The sequence below is a fragment of the Leishmania major genome, chromosome 25 (genome assembly GCF_000002725.2).
Source record: "Leishmania major strain Friedlin complete genome, chromosome 25".
Classification (NCBI taxonomy): Eukaryota; Euglenozoa; class Kinetoplastea; order Trypanosomatida; family Trypanosomatidae; genus Leishmania; species Leishmania major.
In genome coordinates, this window is record NC_007266.2 from 290,491 (window position 1) to 309,922 (window position 19,432).

The window sequence follows — 19,432 nt, forward strand, 5'->3', positions numbered from 1 at the left end:
CGTGGCTTGCGCGCTTGTGCGAGCTTGTGTGTGTGTGTGTGTGTCTTCTGACTTCTTCCTCTCGCTCCACCTTGCCCTCCCTCATACATCACACCATTTCTCCAGTTTTCTACCTCAGCACGTCTTCTTCTCCCCGTTTCTCTCCCTCCCACGCCCCCCTCCTTACTAAGCTCCACGTGCCGCAGGTGAGGAGATGCGTCGTGCGAAGTTTTTGGGAGGGGCGGGGGAGCGGCTGAGCAAACACAAACACAAGGAAAGCAAACGGGATGTCCTGCTGCGCGAGACACGTACGTGTCTCGCTTTTGTGCGTATGTATGTATGTGTGTGTTGTGTGTGTGTGTTGTGTGTGTATGTGTTTCTTCCTCTTCGTGTGTGCGCATTCGCGGAGGCGTCAAAATGCAGTGGAGGGGAGAAGGGCCAATGACCAGCGCACCTCCCCCACCACGCACATACACTACTCCGGTCCACCTCGTCTCTTCTTTGTGAACCTTTCACCATTATTGGTGTGTGTGCGTGTGTGGGTGCTCAGGCTCGCACACACGCTCGTACATATGCGCCCCGCGCATACAACATATGCACGCACTCGGCTCATCTCTCTCTCTCTCTCCCTCTCTCTGATTTTCTCTTTCGTTCCCACCTACCTACTCTCCTTCCCATAACAGTTACACAGGTTCTCCTCCAACTACCTCGTCGTATTGCACTCAAGTGGCCTCCCCTCACCCACCTTCCTCTGCCGTCTGCACCGTTGCTTTAATTGCCCTCTCTGTCTGTGTGCGTGTGTATGTGTGTGTGTTTCTTCTGCTGGTCGTTCCGTCTCTCGCGTGCACTGCATGGCCGACCGAGGTAAAATCGCGCCTGTGGCGGCGAGCGCGCCGATGGAGGGCGCCGGTGAATCGCTTGTGTCTGTCCTGTGTGTAGAGGCCACCTATAAGATACAGAGAGTATTCGATAGGGCGCTCTCGGCGGCCGCGACCGGCAGTGCGGCGGCGACGGAGGAACTGCGCAAGCTCCCTGGCATGCAGCTCTGCATGTCACCCGACACGCCCATCCATGCTATTCGAGCTTTCTTGCAAGAGCAGGAAGCAGTGGCGTTGTCGTCAAGTGACCGTCGCGCCGCTGCGGCTGACAAGGAGCAGCAGAACACGAACTCACTCGCCAATGCTCATTTCTTTGCCATTCTCGTGCCACCGGTCTCCTCGGAGGGAGCGGAGGCTGTTGAGGCTTTCCTTCCTCTTCAGAACACCGCAACCCTTCGCGACGTGCTTGCCTCCGGCCCCGTACTGCGGTGCACCGACGACGCGAGCGCGGACGCGGCTGAGCAGATGTTGCTGCTGGTGTACATGCGCGAGAGCGAGTACGGCTTAGACGGTGGCGACTTCCTTCTCTGCGCTCTCTGCGCCGGTCTGTGTGCCTGCTGTATTGCCTTGTGCGCCTCTGGTGCAGGGCGCTCGAGTAGGGAGAAGAGGGATCGTAGAGAGTGCGAGCAGCAGCAGCAGCAGCCCCAGTACCCGCAGCAGCCGTACTACGCCAACAACGTTGCTTCGCCACCGAACCCGGGCTACTACCCAGGCAACATGCCCGCCGGCCAGCCGTACAGCTACGGCGCCCCGCCGGAGTACCCGGTGCCGCAGCCAGCGTACTACAACTACAGCGGACAGCCCGGGCAAGAGCAGCTGCCACAGCCGGGGTACCAGAAGCAGGTACCTGGCGCCCTGAGTCCATCGACCAACGCGGATGCCCCGGCGCCACTGTGAGCCAGAGTTACGGAAGGTGATGACGCTACGCACACCAAGCGTCCACCTGTGCTCCGCATGCGCACATAAGAGCACCACTGGTGGTAGCTGCTCTGGCGGAGTCCGCCATGATTCTCTTTCGTTTACGTATTTGCTCGGTCGTTGATGGCCCCTTTTCCGTTGTCGACGTTTTGTCCGTGAAGTCGTGGCACTCCACCCCGTGCGCGCATCCGCGTGCGCCACACATGAAACTTCTCGTAGCTGCGCAGACACGCATTCATCCTTATGGCCACGCTCGCCTTCATGCGCGGGCGTGTGCGCACTGCGGAGCGCGACAGAGAGGAGAGGGAAATGAGTAAGCGTTTGGGTGTGCGCATGTATGCGGCAGTGGATGTCTTATCTTTCGCGCTGCGTGTATGTGCATGTAAGCGCGCGTGCTGCCTTCCCCCCGCTTGTGTTCTTTCCTCCCGCTTTTTCTTTGTCCCGCGTATACCCGCTACGCTGCGTGCGTGTGTGTGTGTGTGTGTGTGTGCATGCTTGTTAGTATTCTCCACCCTCACCCTCTCTCTCTCTCTCTAGCTCGCTCGCTCCTCCCATTTCTCCAACAGGGTGGCTGCGGTCATTGCTTTTCGTTGCTTGCTTGCCTCTGTGCGTTTTTTTTTTGTATGGTCGTTGGTGCTTACGGTGTTGCTTGATTCTCTTTTGTGTTGTTTCGCGTACGGTGTAGCTTTCCTTTTCTCCATGCGGTTCTCCTCTTCTGTGTGTGCGTGTGTGTGTGTGGGGGGGGGGGGGGGCTGGTGCGTTGGTGTGCAAGACGGCTGCGCGTGAGGTTCCACGAGTATGAGAGAAAAGAAAATGTCATATCTATCGGCAATGCCTTCTAAGGGCTAAACGAAAAAGAAACGTTTTGTTTTTTTGGTATGTGGCGGGGAGTATGCTCACGAGGTATGTGTGCGTCTTGTTTTCTTCTGTACGTCTCTCCTTTCTGTGCGTGGCGCTGTGTGCGCTCGCATAGGCTGTCAGCTGTGTGTGTGTGTGTGTGTGTGTGTGTGTGTGTGTGTGTCAGCAATGTCGTGTCCCCCTCCCCCTCCATCTCTTCATCCCTTTCGCTTTTCTCTCACGCGCGCGCGTGCGCATGTGCGGTCAATGCGGTTGCTTTCCATTCGTTTCTTTTGTTTGTTTGTTTGTTGTTCTTCCTTTGTGTTGGTGCCCTTTTCGGCACCATGGGTTCTCAACGCACTTGGCTGCGACGCCCTTTTCTGCCTCTACAACTCTGTTTGCATGGCCCTTGGTATCTTGTGCATGGGAGTGTGCACGTGTGTGCATGTGTGTGCCAAACTCCATGGTGCTGCTCTAGTTGCTGGTACCTTCCCCTCTCCCCCTCCTTACCCTGCACGTCGCCGCGACGACGACGACGACGTTAGCGACGACTGAGATGACAACGCAGGACTGCATTCCTCCTATTCTTCTACGTGCTTTCGCTTTTCTCTTCTTTCGACTCTCCGTGAACTCCTTCCCCCACCCGGCCACGGATCCGCCTCAGCTGAGGCACATACACACGCACGCGCGCAAGTATCACACGGGTGTGCATGCAAGGGTGCCTCCGTTGCTGGAGCTATGATGTGTTGAATCACTGAGCGAAAATCTGAAAGGATGGAGGGCATCGAGGCGTAGCAACTCCTGCCCCCGCCCCGCCCCGCCCCGCCCCTCTCTTCTCTTCTCCTTCCTCCTGCTGCTACCATGCAGATGCGATTCTGCCGTAATTTTGTGCCTGTACACAGCTGTGCGTGTTCGCGATTTTTCCAAGTCAGAGGAATTTCTTTCCCTCTCTGTTGTGTGTCCCTCTGCTTTCCTTTTTCCTGTGTCCCCCCTCCGCCTTACTGCCCGGGGCGTCGGTGTGGGGTTCTTCTCCCCACTGTCCCTCTGTCTGTCTGTCTGTGAGTGGTGCCCGCGTGCGTTGCTGCGTGTAGTGGGGCGGGGCGCGGACACGATCGGTCAGTCTTTTGCATGAAAACCTTTTGTTCGCTCGGTACCTTTCCTCCTCCGTGCCTGTGTCCGTGTCCGTGTCCGTGTGTGTGTGTGTGTGTGTCTATGTATCGCCCTTGTTTCCGACGGGTTGCTCCCCATGTGGAGTGCAAAGCCACCCGCCCCCAAGGTCTCTTCTCTTTTTGTCTCTTTCTCTCTCTCTCTCTCTATATATATATATATATTAGTGAGCCACCGGCCTTCCCACCTGTGTTTTACCATTTTTTTGGTCGTCTTCTCTTCGTCTGTCTGTATTGTCCGTTTAGCGTCTTCCACGTAGTACTCCCATCGCTGCTCCTCATCGTATTGGCGGTGCTGCTGGTGGTGGTGGCAGAGGCGGCGTGTTGTCCACGTGTCGAGAGCCGGCGCTGGATGCGTGTCTCTCTCTCTCCGCCCGCCTTTCACTGTTGTTTGTTTCACGCGAAAAGCCCGTGTGTGTGGATGCGTGCGTGTGTCTGCATCTGTGCGTGCTGACGTGCATGCAACACACACATGCATATGCACATACATGCATATACACTTTGGCGCGTGGAGGAAGAGTATGAAGGTCTGCGCGCGTAGTGGATATTGTGCGATGTTCAATGACTAAAAGAGAGGAGAGAAGAAAGTGGAGCGACGGACCCAATACACACACGCGCTCACACACACAAACACGCTCTCTCTCTCTTTCTCTCGCTTTCGCTCCGAACCCGCCTAAAGAAGGAGCTCTCCCCCTCCTCCACCTACACACAAAAAGAAATAAAAGCAAGCAAAACAAGAAGAAGGGCACGTTACGGTGCGAGAGCAGCTCTCCCTGTGAAGGTGCTGGCCTGGTGCCAGTGCCTTTTGCACTCGTCTTTTTTGTTTGTGTGTGTGTGTATCTGTGTGTTCGGGACTCAGTCGCACGCATGCACATGCCCGTGATCGTGTGCAGGGGCAATCGCCTATGGATACGTGCGTCGACGTCGACTATCGTCGGCTTTTGTGGATCCGCCACCGACTCGCTCTATGCCGCCCCTCCCCCTCCCCCTCCCCCTCCCCCTCCCCCTCCATTCCCTTCCTCCACATCCCTCTGACCACTTTTCTTACCTATCGCCTCCCCCTTTTGTCTCTTTCTCTCTCTTTCACACGCTTTCCTTTCTCGCGCGTATGCGTGTGTCCGTGTTGGCGCTCGCTGCACCCAGCGCCGGCGGGCTCGCTCGTGGATGCCCCCCCCGCCCCGCCCCGCCCCGCACTTGTCACCGCCACTCCCTCCCTCCGTCAACTGGCATCGCCGCTATTTATTTTGTGTCTTTCGTTCCAGTAGCACAGGGTGTGCAATAACACCTTTCTCCTTTTGTTTGGCTGGTAACACCGCCAGTGGGCCCTGGAACGGCGGCAAGGAAGGAGGAAGGAAGGACGAAGTTGGAAAGAACACCGGCGTTCATCAAGGTTGAAGGGGTGCAGTGTGGCAGCACCTGAATGCTGTTGTGCCTCGATACAGTGGAGGAGCAGCACGTGCCACGGTCAGTCATCCAAAGCGGAATTGTGCGTCGTCGCACCTTCCTTCTCTTATCCTCACTTGCCCGCTCTCTTCTCCTCGACCGTGTCTGTCTGTGTGTGTGTTTGCGCACCCGCAGATAGGCGTGCACCTGATCTCATCTCCCCTCCCGCTCGGTCATCTCGGGTGGCGTGTGCCTTTCCTCATCGTGTACATGCACGTGTAGCTTGTCCCCCACCCTGCCCCACATACGCTTTATTTATTTCGCTTTTGAATTTTTTTTTTCGAGGGATCTCCTGGCGGTCATACACACACGCTCTCTTTGGCCCCTCCCCCCCCCCTCCCCCCTTTTCCGTTGGGGGCGGGTCACACTTATCGACGCAAGAACTTTCCGTTGCTGCCTTTTACTGGCTGTGGCTTTCCTTTTCCGTCAGCGCCCGCCGACTGGATTGTCTTGGGGCTTAATCTTTGTTGTTGCTGCTCCTGCTGCTTCTCGTCCACGATTTCACGTATCTTCACAACTTGACCGCACCGCAGTGGTCACTTGTAGTTCTGCTGCTGCGGCAGCCGCTGCTACTCGAGTTGTGGTATGATCGCTTTCGTTTTGTTTCTTTCTACTTTCTCTTTTCGTCTCTCTGTGTGTGTGTGTGTGTGTGTCTACGTCGGGCGTCACCTCTCTCCCTCTCCCTTCTCTTCCGTGCTAGCCACGTGGTGCCAAGGTTTGTTTCTTAACCTCTCTGTATCTGACGACTGTGGGTGCTTCTTTCTCAGTATTTAGTATCGCAGCCTATCCTCCTCCAACTCCTGCTCTCTCATTTTGCATTTCTCTCGCTATCACCGCCATGTCCTGGCCGAGGGAGCCCTTTGTCTCCGACGGCGGCTACACAACGCCGCTGCCACAGCAGCCGTGCGAGGCGGCCCTCTGGCGTGCAGTCACTAGCCTCTACCAGTACTCCTCACTAGAAGCACTGCTGAAAGTGAGCGGGCCTGTCGCAACAGCTGCGCCAGCATCTCCAGTGCCCGCTGACTGCAAGCTTGCCTCCGCGGCGGAGGCGCCGCATGTCGGCGCTCCTGAGGAGGTGGAGGGCGTGTCTGTACCGCGTAGCAGAGTTTCCGCCACCTCACCACCAGCACTGGCGACGAGGGACGAGGTGATGGTGCGGCGTAGTGCCTTCATCGCGGCGGCCGAAGCCGCCATGCCACTGCGCACGCCCTCTCCCTCCTTAACACCCTCCGTAACCTCGCCGCCTGTCATGTCTGTGGCGGCGAATCTAGAGAATCCACCTGCGCCGCCCCTCCCAGGTTCGCCAAACGCACCTGCGGTGGCGTCGCGTCTGCGAGGCAGCCGCTCCGCCAGCAGCTGGAGCGACAAGGGCGATTCGCTCGCCAGTAGCCCCACGACTGCCTACATCCGCGCCGCCTGCCGTCGCGTGCTCGAGCCGGTGCAAGCGGTTCTCACTCAGCTCAATTCGGACAAGCTCCACGTCGGCGCCAGTGTCGTAGACCTGGCTGTGCAGCACCCCCTGCCGTGCCTCCGCGTCGAGCTGGTGCGGCTCTTGCTGCTGTTCAAGCGGTGGAACTGGTCCATGTGCGCGCCGGTGGCCGTCGCCGCCGGCGTGGGTGACATGGATGTCCTGACGCGTCTTCTCTCCGTTGAAGAGCTGGAGCCGAACCTGGGCTATCCCCTCAGGGTCGCCGTTCAGTGCCATCAAAATGAGCAAGTGCTGCCCTTCTTGCTCTCTCATCACCGCATTAAGCCCAACTATGGCAGTGCCTTTTATGCGGCCGTTGTCATGGGCAACGTCGAGGCCATGTACATCCTCGGCGCTACCGCAGGGGTCAACGTGAACAGCTTTGTCAACAGCGAGGGCACGTCGGCACTCTTGTACGCGCTACGCCAGTTCCTCATGTGTAGCTCGATCGCGGCAGCAGCGCAGCAGCCATCGCCGACCACCGCTTCGGCGGCGGTACACAGCCGGAAGCCCCAGCGCGGCATCACACCGCCGTCCTCGCCTCTGCCTTCCACGGCGGAGCAAGGGGTGGCCACCATCTCCCCGTTCCTTGCAGGTGCAGTCAGCGGCGGTGCGAGGGCGCCAGCGAAACATGGGCTTTGCAACCTCCCATCTGGTGACGCTGATGGCAGCGGAGCGGCATCTTACGCTGCAGCAGCAGCAGCACCCTATAGCGGTGCCCCATCTGCATCGGTGTCCTCGAAGGCCATGGGGCCGCTGTGGCAGTGCGACAAGACGCTCTTCAGCAATGCGTCGGCCGCCTGGGCCATGGACGATGGACACGAGGGCGTTACGGCGGTGGCGCATGGAGAGGACAGAGGCGAGAAGCACGGCCCCTCCTTCCGACAGGACACCGCCACTCATCGCTTGCGGACGGCGCAGCACTGGAAGGCCGTGCTGCTGTACCTGCTTGACCACCCCGCGATCGAAGTGAATGCCGGCTTCTACACGACACCGCTGCAGATAGCCGTGTTGGCCGGCAACGTCGAAGTTATTGCATGGCTCCTGCAGCACCCACATCTTTGTCCTAACCGCTTGCCGAAGGCGGCCTCAGTGCTGCAAGACTCCCACTGCCTGGTACAGCGGCAGTCTCTCTCCGAAGATGCCCTGAAGCGTCTCATCGCAACCCCAGTTGAGATGGCGGTGCAGCTGCATCAGGTGGAGGCTTTCCAGCTGCTCGTCGGCGACCAGCGCGTTCGAATGCCCGTGCGGCTCACCATGGACCTAGAGCGGCTGGCATGGAGCGCGGAGGCGATTCCATACCTGACGATCCTCGCGCAGTACCGCGCCGACTGGGAGGGATGGGGCTGGCGCTCACGTCGCCAGTGTCTGCTCATCGCCACGGCAGCCAGCTGCGTCGTTGCGCTCTGCAGCTGGGCTGTATGGTGTGCGTGGTATGATTCTCTCCAGGTATGTGGAGTCGTGTTGGTGTACACTTACGCGGTGCAAGTAGTAATGGCCATCATTCTCTTTGCGTGGGAAGCCTACATGGTTCGAGCCACTTCATCTGCGGCACAACAGTCGGCAGCTAAGCCGGCTCCAGTGCTGGTGGCCTTCGTGCAGCACCTCGTGCCAGCCTGGTCGGGTGCCCGGCAGTGCAGCGCCTCGGCAGTGCTGTTACTCTGCCCTGGTATGGTGCCTGTGCTGGACCTTCTCTGCGCGTGGAGTTTATACAAGATCCACCGGAGCCGAAGACCTCTGCAGACAGCCGCGCGCGCTGGTGTTGCTGCACCAGCGGCGTCTCCGCAGCAGCGGCCCTTCGGCCCCACTGACAGCTCCACCAGCCACGCAGGTTTGTCGCACGCCTCTCGCGAACGAGTAGATCGTTCGCGGCGCCAGTCGATGTGGTTTTCATCCGCTGCACGCGGGTGGTGCGGCCTGTCCGTCGCATCGAACGTCTCTGGCCACGACAGCTTTACGGAGGCGCCGTGCACGGCGAACTTCAGCCTCAAGGAGAACTTCTCATGTCCTCGACCAGCGACGGTGCGCACTCGGCGGCAGGTTTTGACCGGCGGCGGAGTGCAGAGGCGGCTTCATGCTGGCGGCGGCTCACCGGCTTCGGCAGCAGCGGAGGGTGTGGCGCCAGCCTCGGCGCATCGACTGATAGCGTGCACGGCCGGTCATGCCACTGCCTCGGACGGAGAGTTTGTCTTCCGCACGGTCTCGCCTATCGTTACCAACAGCATCACCTTCTCGCCGTCGGTTCGCCGCCGCGATCCGTGGGTAGTGCCTGGCCGTCCCTCTCGCTTCGCCGTCTCCACGGAGTACCACGCCCCTGACCTGACGCTGCGTGCGCTGGCGTACGTGACGTACGATTGGCTGCTTGTCGCGCCTCGATTGCTGCTCTCGATCGTGGGCATCTTCATGTTCACGCACATGGTCTTTCCCTCCAGCCCGCCAGCCTCGTCCTCACCGCCGGCTGCAATGGTGGGAAACGGCTCGGTGTTGGGGGTGGGTAGGGCGACACCGCCTCGGTCGTCCACCTTAGTCAGCGACGGCACCGCCACGCACTCCATCTTTACTTTGCACCACTACGCTCGCCCACTCTCAGCTGTGCCGACCGGGGCTGCGGCCATGACGGTGGAGACGAACCCCGCCGATCTGCCGCACTTCACCACTATGATGGGCCTGGTGGGTCTCTGCGGGCTGGTCGCGTCCATTGTGAACGGTGCGGTGCTGCTTGCCATGGCGACCTCGCTGCGCACCATCACGACGCAGTCCTTCTTCGCGAGTCCAAAAGGCAAGTGCAGCGCTGACGTCGGCCGCGGCGTCGACGGTCTTGTGTTGCGCCACTGCGAATGGGATGGGCCGCGTCGCGCCGCTGACTCGCGCGCCGACTAGAGTATGTGGGCTTGCCGTGGCTGTGGAAAGCGCGGCGCGAGGTGCGGGGATGGCGGCGACGGTGGCGGAGGGATGGAATGACGCGGCAAGTGGAGTCTGTGGGTGAGTGTACGGGACGCCAGTGGTCGCGCGTGAGAACAATCACGCAGAGGAAGACACACCACACATAACTAACGCGAAGGTGGGTGTGGGCCGGCGGAGCGCAGCGCGGCGCCCGCTTTTTATGGACGGATGGGGACCTGCACAGGACACATGCGCTCCTATTTTCTCTCGCTCCACAGAGGAGTGATAAGTCCTGGCGAAGATAGAGCTTGAGGAAAGCAACGAAATGGTCCGGCTTTGTCTGTCCACTGGACCCTCGGCCCCCCCCCTTTTCCGCGAGCGTTGAAGTGGAAAGGTATCGAAGTGGCGCATGTGCATCTCCCCACATCTTCTTCGCGTATCCCCACTCTCTCCTTCCCCCTCTGCCCTAAACACGCCAACATATGAGCTCCAGTCATGCTTCATCGCCCCGCACTTCTCTCTGTGTCGAGGCGTCCGGTGGTGCACCGCGGCTCGCACGTCGGCACCCGTGTGGCCAATGCGCTGGCTCCGAGATTGCAGCCAGCGCTGCGGGCACAGTTGCCCCGCGCATCCTTCTCCGCGGCGTCGTTGGTCGCTTCTTCTCGCCGCTGGTGCTCGACTGGGTTGTCGTCGAGCGACACTCCCAGCCGCGACCATTCAGAGGTAAAGACGCCGTTGACGGACACATCAGTCGCAGGGCTCACTGGTCTCGCTGCACACGATAACGCCACTGCCTCTACCACGACCGTGGCGGAGCATCTGAAGCACCTCTCCCCGGAAGACCAACAGCGCATCATCGCCGCCTTGCAAGCACCAGAGAAGGAGAAGAGCTCCGTCATGGGCGGCTCCGGCATCGGCCCAGCGGATGGTGACATGGTGGCCGCTTTCACCTGCGGTCCGTGCGACTACCGCATGGTGAAGCGCTTCAGCAAGCACGCCTACACAAAGGGCATTGTCATCGTGGAGTGTCCCAACTGCCGCGCGAAGCACCTGCTGGCCGACAACCTTGGGTGGATGGAGGACACGGCCACGAACATCGAGGACATCTTGAAGGCCAAGGGTGAGAGCTTCGTCCGCATTGGCGGAACGGAGGGCGACTATCAGGTGGTTGTGGACCCAGGGCCGGCCGCGTCTTCTACGTCGTTCGCCGCAACGCAGCAGCCATAGGATGAGCACCATTGCGCACCGTCTGCTTTTTTGTGTTGGTCGAGTGTGTTACGAGAGCAGGTATAAGGGTAGGGCGAGGGAGGGTGATAATGAAACGAGAAGGGCCTGGGACAGGCGGCACGGGTGCCTGCAGGACGACGCACGAGCGACAGAGGAGAGGAGACGGGATGGGGGCTACGCGGCTCGCTCCGTGGACCTTCTCCTCCCCTGCCTCTGCTCTTTCACTAGGCGCTGTTGCAGCGCTCCGATTCTTGTCTGTTGCTGCTGCCCAGGCGGTCTCCTCCTCCTCCATCGGCCCTTCTCCTATTCAATGACATAGGCATAGGCCTCCCAGCACCCCAGGCACCTTCTCTCGCTCTTCCCCTCTTCCTATTCACGCGTGATCGCCGGCCATCCCCTCCTCAGCCTCTCGTCTCATGGCTCAACAGAGGGGGAGGGGGCTTCTCGACACCACTTTGTGTGCCCCATTGCTAATCATGCCGGCTGCTTTTTTCTTTTTTTGTTGTTTGTTTCGGTCCCTCCCCACTGCACGTGTGTGCATAGCCCATGGCGCAGGCTCCCACGAGCGCGCATCAGTCGCCGTGCGTATGATGTACGTCTCCCTCTTGTGTGGAGGGTATCCGGGTGTATGCGTTGTGGAACCGATAAGACACTCGTGAAGTCCTAAGAGATTGCACAACGCGAACATGAACAGGAAAACATTGTGATGCGACCCAGACGTCGCACAGTAGGAGAGAGTCCTCGTCAACGCGTGTGTGTGTGCGCGCCAGTAAGCAACAAAGCAGCGTCGAAAGCAAGCGATTTTGGCGACTCGAAACGGGAGTGCCAGGTCAGCGTCCCCACAACACAGCCAAGCATGGGCTTAGCCGCACACATGCTGCCCATTGCGTGTGGCGTGTGCTGTCTCGTGATGAGGTGTCCTTAGGCTTCCTCCAATGCGACTTGCAAGCTCGCTACCCCCCCCCTCCCCCACCCTCAAACACGCACACACACTTACCACTGATGACCTTGAAAGCTCCTCTTTGCCATGCGCACACGTTCGTCTCTTTTCCCTCTTTGCCTCCACCGTCTTCCACCTCTCTACCCCCCCCGATCACGTGCCCCACGCGCACACCACGTCAGTGCGACTTTGCCCCAAACCCACGTGCGTGACTGTCTCTCGTCAAGAAACAGCTTCACCGCAAGCACGCAAGAAGAATAAGGCAGACCGGAAAGAAAAAGGAAAAGAGCGGGACGCCGACGTCGCAGACAGGTGCCGTTGTTTGCGCATACACATACACGCACATACTATCTCTTCCTCTGTCTTGAGCTGTGGTTTACGCGTGTGTCTCCACGCGCCGCGATCATCGAACGAAAGACAAGACGAAAAGTAGTAGTCCGCAACTAAGCCCCATCCATTTCTCCTTTCTCCGTCCGCCATTCTTGATTAGCAAATAGTCTTTCCTCCCTCCCTCCCCCTCCTCTTCCACATTCGGCCTTCATCACGTGTCTTGCGACACGTTATTGAAGACGATAATAGAACCGTACCCCTTTTTCTTTTCGATTGTGTGCCACAGGTCATCCATATACACACGTGCACACGCACGCGAGTCCTTCGTCATCTCTTCCTGCGTCTGTGTGTATGTGTGTGTGTGTGTGTGTGCTTGTGTGTGTGTGCCTGTGTTGTGTCATTGAGCAGCACTTGTGTCTGCCCTACTCCTGCCTCTTCTTCCGACCCCTGCCCCCCTCCTCCTTCTCCCCCACGCCACGCACTGGCGTGCCTGCACACAGACAGAGACACAGATACAGACACGCGAAGGACAGCACTACAGAAGCACGCCGGAGGCGCCAAAGGCATCATCCGTAGCGAGCAGCTTGCCACCATTCCCTCCACTGGTCACGACGGCGACAACCCCTTCCATCAAGACCTCGCAAAAGGGCGTTTGTTGTTGTTTCTTTACTTTTCCTCTGTCTCCCGTGTGCGGTTACTTTTTCGTACATCTACGGAGCATCAGCGTGCACGACTTTCTGCCTCTCCGTCCCCTCTGCCGTCGTTGTGCCCTCCCTTGTACATACATCTTTACTGATCACCACTTTTTGTCTTGTTCCTTTCTTTGGACCTCCTCACATCAATCGTGCACACGTAGGCAGACGCGTCGTACACCCCCACAGGCATTGTCGCTGGTACTAGCTGTTGTGTCTTCTTCACCCCCATCCGCCCTTTTCGTTTTGGGCGTTTTACCCTGTAGCACGCTGACGGACATTCCGCCCCATTCATTGTTGCATTGCCTTCTCCTGCGTCTTCCTGCGGCTTGTGGTGGTGCACTTCTGGTCCTCTGTCGTTTTTTTTTTAATTGCATGTTGCGTGTACTTTTTTCTTTTTGCGCCCTTCCTTTCCGTCCGTCTGCGTGTCCGCCCGGCGTTCCCTCTCGCCGCGCGATTTGATAATTCACCTTCTCTCTCGCTGTGGGGCGTGACTACTTCAGCCTTCACGCACACCCCCTCCCCCTCCCCTCTTTTTCCCTGTGCTCAACTGAGCTTGAGCTCATATTGCATAGATACGAAACCAGCAGCCGCCATCGCCACAAGATCACACGTGCTCTGTGGTCGCCACACAAGTGGCGAGGCAGCCGAAACAACAACAACAAAGCGAAAAACCAAAAAGGGAAGACGGAAGCGCGTCCTCAGCAACGAGGAGGAGCACCTCGTCCAGCGCATCACCATTAAGGTCGTTTGCCCGTCCGTCCTTGTTCGCCGTGGTTGGACCGGCTCTCGACACTCAGTTCGTCCTCGGCTTCCGTCCCTTCACTCACCTCCCTCCACCGCATCCTTTTCTCGTCCAACAGCTGACGCTCTTGCGTAGGCGTGTAAAGCAGCAACCGTAACGGAAAGAAGCGCCTGTTCCGCCTGTCTGTGTGCACGCTTAGTGGTTTTCTTTCCAGAGCTGTAACTAAGCTCCCTGTTCCCCTCCGTCCCCGCCCCCCACCCCCCACCCCCTCACGCACGCACACACACACACACACACACACACACCTACCCCCGCCCTTATTTCTTCTCCCTGCGTCTTTGTGTTCGCGCATTCTTTCGTGGTTTGCCTCTTCTCGCCCTTTTTGTTTTGTTTTCGGTGGTGGTGGTAGGAGTGGTGGTGGTGGTGGTGGTCATCTCGTTGTTGTCGATCTCGGTTTGTGGAGGTGTGCCGGCGTGTGTATGTATGTGCGTGTGTGTGTATGCGCTGTCGTGCATCGTCTTACCCGCACTTTCTGTAGATTTGTATTCTGGCATCACTGGCAGGCACACAAGTACACGTGCATCCTCGCGTATCCAAAAGACACCTGCCAGCATCGTTTTACGAGGCCCGCCTTTCCCTTCTTGCCCCCCCCCTCCCCCAAACGTTGGGCCGTCTTTCCGTGCGCACACCATCTTCATCTCGCGACTTCCTTCTCTGCTTCTCTTCGTCAAGCCACCCGTCGCCTGAATTTCCTTTTTGGCTGTGTAAGCACGTGTGTGTGTGTGTGTGTGTGCGTGTGAACGTTACCTTACACCAGCGTTGGTCTCCAGCATTCTGACAAGGTCGAGGCAGAGGGACGCAACGCAGCGCTACGCGCAACGAAAAGGCAAACGAGCAGCAGAGAGCGAGTGAGCGAGAGAGAGGGCCACACGGGGCCAGCAAGGCGCAGATTGTGTTCATCAGCACGTCTTCGTCTCGGAGTCGTTTTCGTTTTTTTTTTCTTCTGTGGCCGTATACACACACACACACGCACAAACATACATACATATATATATATGTTTGCTTGTTGTGTTGTGTATCCCTCCGGTTCCACCCCCCCCCTTCCTCCACCACCACTTCGTGATACCTTGCTCTCTTTGTTCTGCCGACCCCCTTCCCACGCACACGCAGACACGCCGGCAGAGAGAAAAGGAAGAAATCCGAACAGAGAGCAGACTGGTGTGTGACGAGTTTGTGGTACCCACACGCTCCACCCCCACCCCACCAACGAAAAACAGAAAACGGGAAGCCTAAAACGGGACACCGCCACGATGTCCACCGCTGTCTTCCAACTGTTCAGTAAGCTCGCTGGGGTGACCAGTACCGACCAGCAACGGACCTCGTCTGCTTTCGAGATGGCACCACCGCAGATGCTCCTGCCGACAGACGAGGAGTGTGTGCTGTACGGGCAGAAAAAGCCGATCGTGTTCTTCTACGAGCCACGGGGAGCGCAGCAGCTTGCCAGCGGCGCGGCAGACGGCAACTCCGGACCCGGTGCCGGCGCGGCTGTCACCTCAAGCAGTCGCACAAATTTACTACAAGGGTGGCCAGCAGAGTTGTCTGCAGCGCAGCTGACGTCCCCGGGGACGGCGGTGCATGCACTCCGCGTGACGAACGCCGAGGATGATTTCCACAAGACGCTGTCGACACAAGAGGTGTGGGCTGACTGGCCGCAGACCATCCGCGGCTGGCAGCTCTGCCCTATGAGTCATCTGTGCGCTGTGGTGCGCACCAACGGTGCAGCTCCGCATTTGTATTTGCTGGCCTCGCGCTACGAACTGGTGGGCACCTCCGCTGTGTACGAGCGGTATCTGCTGCTGACGCCGCCGTCGAAAGACAGCGGCCGTGACGCAGCATCTAATGTTTTGGTGCGTGCGGCGACGGCAGCGGACTCGGCGTCCATCAGTGTCACCGAGCTGCGCACCCTGCGGCGTATCGCCTGCCTCTGCCGATGTTTCTGCAGTAGCGGTGCGGAGGCGCAGCCACGCACAGCGCGGTCGCGCGGTGTCAGCAACGATACGCTCGCACCGCCCCCACCGCTGGCGGACTACGTTCTCCACTTGGTGCCGACCTCCCTTCAGTACACCTTCTGCTTCGCCGCGACGGCACTGCTGAGTGCGGCAGACGAGGAACGCTGCCAGTCGTGGGCCATGACAGCGACGGCGTTGAGCCGGCTAAAGTTCAGCTCACATCACCAGTCTTGCTCGACGATCGAGGCAGCCAACACCTCCGGCGCACTCTCCGATGGCGGGCACACGACATACTTCGAGTCCGCGACGCAATCGCGTGACCGCAGCACCTCTGCGGTGCGCGTGGTGGAGGGCGGCGGCGGCGGCACGACGAGCGCCTCTGGCGCTGGCTTCAGTGAGGACCCCCGGTCAGCGCCGTCGACGCCGGCGCGGCCGCTGTTCGCGATGGGTCGCATGGATGAGCAGCGTGGTGACTCGCTCTCTGCAGCGCGTCACCACGAGGACATGCACGAAGATGGCGAAAGCATACTGGAGGAGCGTCTTCCGCCATCGCAGCGGTGGCGAGCCATGGCGCTCCGTCGACTTCTCGACACGTCCTTCTACGATGAGCAGGTGCCGGCCGGGTGGCGGCGCTGGCGCTACGCGTCGAGTGGCATTCTGTGCCGCCCCCTCGTGGTCGACTCACTTGACGGCATCGTCCGCTACATCCACGGCAGCCGTCTCGCCTTCTACACGGCAGTCGCATTTCTCGATCGGTTCATCGCCGTGACGGTGGACCCCCTCGCCAACTTCTTCGCCTACAAACGCCAGCTCCAGCGGGGTCGCTCGCGGCAGGAGATGGACTGCCGAATGCTGGCGATGCACGGCACGAGGCCCACCGACCCGCCCATCGCCGCTGAGCTCCATGCAGAGCAGCTGTGCGACAGCGGTCTCGACGGTGGCGTCCAGGCGCGCGAAATCTGCAGCTTTCTGACGCAGGTCATCGTGGTGTGCATCATGCTCGGTAGCAAGACGGTGGACCTCTACCCCCCGCGCATTCGCAGCTTGATGGGCTGCGTCGAGGACACGGCCCCGATCAGCGAGGAGGACTTCGTGATCCTCGAGTTCCACGTCCTGCTCACGCTTGGCTTTCCTGTGCACCCGGTGACTCTCTTCGAGGCTGTCGGCGCACTGCTCACCTTCTCGACCAGCGATGACCTGTACGGTACTCTCACAGCGTCCCACACGACGCGACGGCTGCTGGAGGAGCACCAAGACCGCGGCCACCTTATCGACGACGTTGACCGGCTCATGCAGGAAGAGGCCGAGGAGGAAGAGGCAGCAGCGGTGGCGGGAAGTGCTCAGCCGCACCCGGCCTTGCGCGCCGCCGCGCTGACGCCGGCAGGCCGGCGCGCCATCAATGATTGGCTGCGGTTGCGCCTCTTTACCTGTTTCATCTGCGACGAGGTCATTCGCGCCAACGCTGGTGGTTCTGCCGCATCGTCGTCCGCGTCTGCGTCGTCAGCTAGCGACAGCACCCCGCGCCACCGCGGCGGCGGCGTTAGCAGCAGGATGGCCGCCGAGGAAGAAAGCAAGGTGCCGGACGGGGGCTTCAGTGTTCTCCAGTTCTCGCCCGTGCTCGTCGCCGCCGCGGCGCTCGTGATAGCAGCCGAGCAGCTGCGCGTGCCGCTTCCTGCACCGATGCTGCGCCTTGTGCCAGCCCCCATGCAAGCACGACTGCGCGAAGCCCCGGCCGACGGCAGCAGCGACGTTGGTCGCAGCAGTGGTGGTAGCAGTTCTGGGCGTGTCATGGCCGCGTCGCGCCGGAGAGACCAGAGCATGAGCACATGTGAGGTAGTGATGGAGGAGTCAAACATGCTGGGACGTGGGGCCGGCGCTGATGCAGGACACAACGAGGCGTCGACCGGGTTGCGCCTCACGGCAGGCGCCACGGATGACCACTACAAGGTGCTGGTGGAGCTGTCACTACTTCTGGAGCAAGAGCTGAATCGACTCTCTGACGACAGCGGTCTGTATGGACCGCCGCCTCTGGCGAGTGTGCCGGCCGCTGGTGCCACGCCCACCTCGATAAATCTGGAAGTAGAAGAAGAGCAGGTCGGTGCTGGCAGCTGCGGCGCGGCAGCAGTGGCCGGGCCATCACCGTGCCCCACCCATCCCTACACGGGCGCGTTGTCACGTGGAGGGACAGCTCGACGAGGAGCGCCTTTAACCTCTGCTGCGTCGCCACGTGTGCGCCCGGCGAGCACGCGTGCGATTGACATGTTCGGCCGTATCATTGCTCACGCGAAGGCAATACACTACAGGAGCCGCGAGAGCTGCCCGCCGGTGCTGCTGCACCGCTATCAGCCTCTCTTCCGGGATGGCGTGTAATGCATGAATGCACTTGACCCTTCTCCGCTTTTTGACAGGTGGCCGCGCCAATGCCACGCCCTGTCCTGCATCAGTGTTGCATGTGCGCATCCGTCGTGTCGTGCAAGTTTGCAGTACGCACAAGACGTGGACGGTTCATGGAGTGCATCCAGTGCGTTGCCTCATTCCTCGTTTACGTGATGTACGCATTGCTTTTCACGGCGTTTATAGGTGTTGCTCTTTCTGTTTCTTTGGAGGTGATGTGCGGTACCTGCACTCGTGTGTCTGTCTGTGCATGTGTGCGTGAGCGGCGTATCCCAGACACCTCCTCGATAGACGGTCTCCTCCCCCCCCCTTTTGTTTTTTCCTTGGCAGCGCGCCTGTTCCTCTGAGATAGAGCATCAGCCTGGGCCTCACTCCACCACGCCGGTCACAGGCCCCCATCGCGTGGGGCGAGGCAGCTTTGGGTACGCTGTGTTACAGCAATGTGCCAACTCAGTGGCCTGCGCACGGCATCCGCCCCACACTCTGCCCACCCATCCGCTGGGCAGGGCGGCTTCACAGCCGCTCCCAGTCAGGCCGGTCGCCACCTGGTGCACACACCCCTCGGGAGTGGCACTCAGGCTGCCTCCACCAGCGGACAGTGCGAGGGTCGGGTGAGAGGCACATTCCGGTCACGCCGACCCTTCGCCCAGGACGTGAATGGCGCGAACATGCTCACTGCCGCACGTCGCTCCGACGCAACGCCATCCGCGACCCGAGCACCGACATCAGCAGCGATGCAGCGCTCTGACCCGCCCTGCGTCGTGGGTGCATGACTCTGTCACCACCAGAAGTGGTTCAGCATTGGCAGGGGATACAAGGGCTATGTCTGGGCTTCCTGCAGAGTGGGCGCTGGAGGCTGCTACGACACACCGAGGTGTTCCCCGGCGATCAGGGCCGTAGGCGACATAAAAGGAAGCCTAAAGTATATATATATATATACCTACATGTATATATAGGTATGTGCACTGCGTTGCAACAGAGTGACACACACACAGAGGGGCGTCTCTGTTTGTCTGTATATTTTTGTGTGTGGCGCTGCCTTGTATGCACCATAGAATGCTTGCTTTTGTATTGGCGTGAATCGAGGTGGTCTGTGTGTGTGTGTGTGTGTGACGCCCCTCCTTCCCCCTCATCCTTTCACCTCGTTCGTTGTGTGTTGCCTACCTGTTTTGTTTCGCGTTGTTGTGCTGTATGCGTGGGTGTGCGCGCACGCACGTCCGGTTCTCTCTGTGTGGCGCCCTTAATCTTGTGCGCTGGCGGTTGTTGCCGCTGCGATCGTCTTCTTTGTTGTGGTTGCCCTTATATATATATATATATATATTATGTATATCGTTTTTGTTTGTTTTTCAGAGGGGACGGATCTGTGGATTATGCGCGCAACGTGGGGCGTCCGCACAAGGGTGCTCTGTAAAGGGTCGACTTCTCCCCTTCCCCCTCTCTCGCATCGGCGTGCGTGCGAGGGATGGAAGAGTAGCGGGGGCACCATCAAGAAAAAAAAGCAGAACGAAAAGCTGTCACTCTTC

At 59.5% G+C, this 19,432-nt stretch overlaps 4 protein-coding genes across 4 annotated transcripts; all 4 read left to right on the forward strand.

Moving 5' to 3' along the window:
- Positions 1 to 830: 830 nt before the first annotated feature.
- Positions 831 to 1,754, forward strand: LMJF_25_0780 (hypothetical protein; the record flags this gene model as incomplete). The annotated part of the gene is made up of 1 exon (XM_001683780.1): positions 831 to 1,754. One exon carries the CDS (start codon positions 831 to 833, stop codon positions 1,752 to 1,754), a length of 924 nt encoding a protein of 307 aa, XP_001683832.1.
- Positions 1,755 to 6,470: 4,716 nt separating this feature from the next.
- On the forward strand, positions 6,471 to 9,569 carry LMJF_25_0790 (hypothetical protein; the record flags this gene model as incomplete). Its single annotated transcript, XM_001683781.1, has 1 exon — positions 6,471 to 9,569. One exon carries the CDS (start codon positions 6,471 to 6,473, stop codon positions 9,567 to 9,569), a length of 3,099 nt encoding a protein of 1,032 aa, XP_001683833.1.
- Positions 9,570 to 10,067: 498 nt separating this feature from the next.
- LMJF_25_0800 (conserved hypothetical protein) lies at positions 10,068 to 10,799 on the forward strand (the record flags this gene model as incomplete). The annotated part of the gene is made up of 1 exon (XM_001683782.1): positions 10,068 to 10,799. The coding sequence occupies one exon, from the start codon at positions 10,068 to 10,070 to the stop codon at positions 10,797 to 10,799; it is 732 nt and encodes a 243-aa protein (XP_001683834.1).
- A 4,017-nt stretch (positions 10,800 to 14,816) lies between these two features.
- LMJF_25_0810 (conserved hypothetical protein) lies at positions 14,817 to 17,885 on the forward strand (the record flags this gene model as incomplete). Its single annotated transcript, XM_001683783.1, has 1 exon — positions 14,817 to 17,885. The coding sequence occupies one exon, from the start codon at positions 14,817 to 14,819 to the stop codon at positions 17,883 to 17,885; it is 3,069 nt and encodes a 1,022-aa protein (XP_001683835.1).
- Positions 17,886 to 19,432: the final 1,547 nt, after the last annotated feature.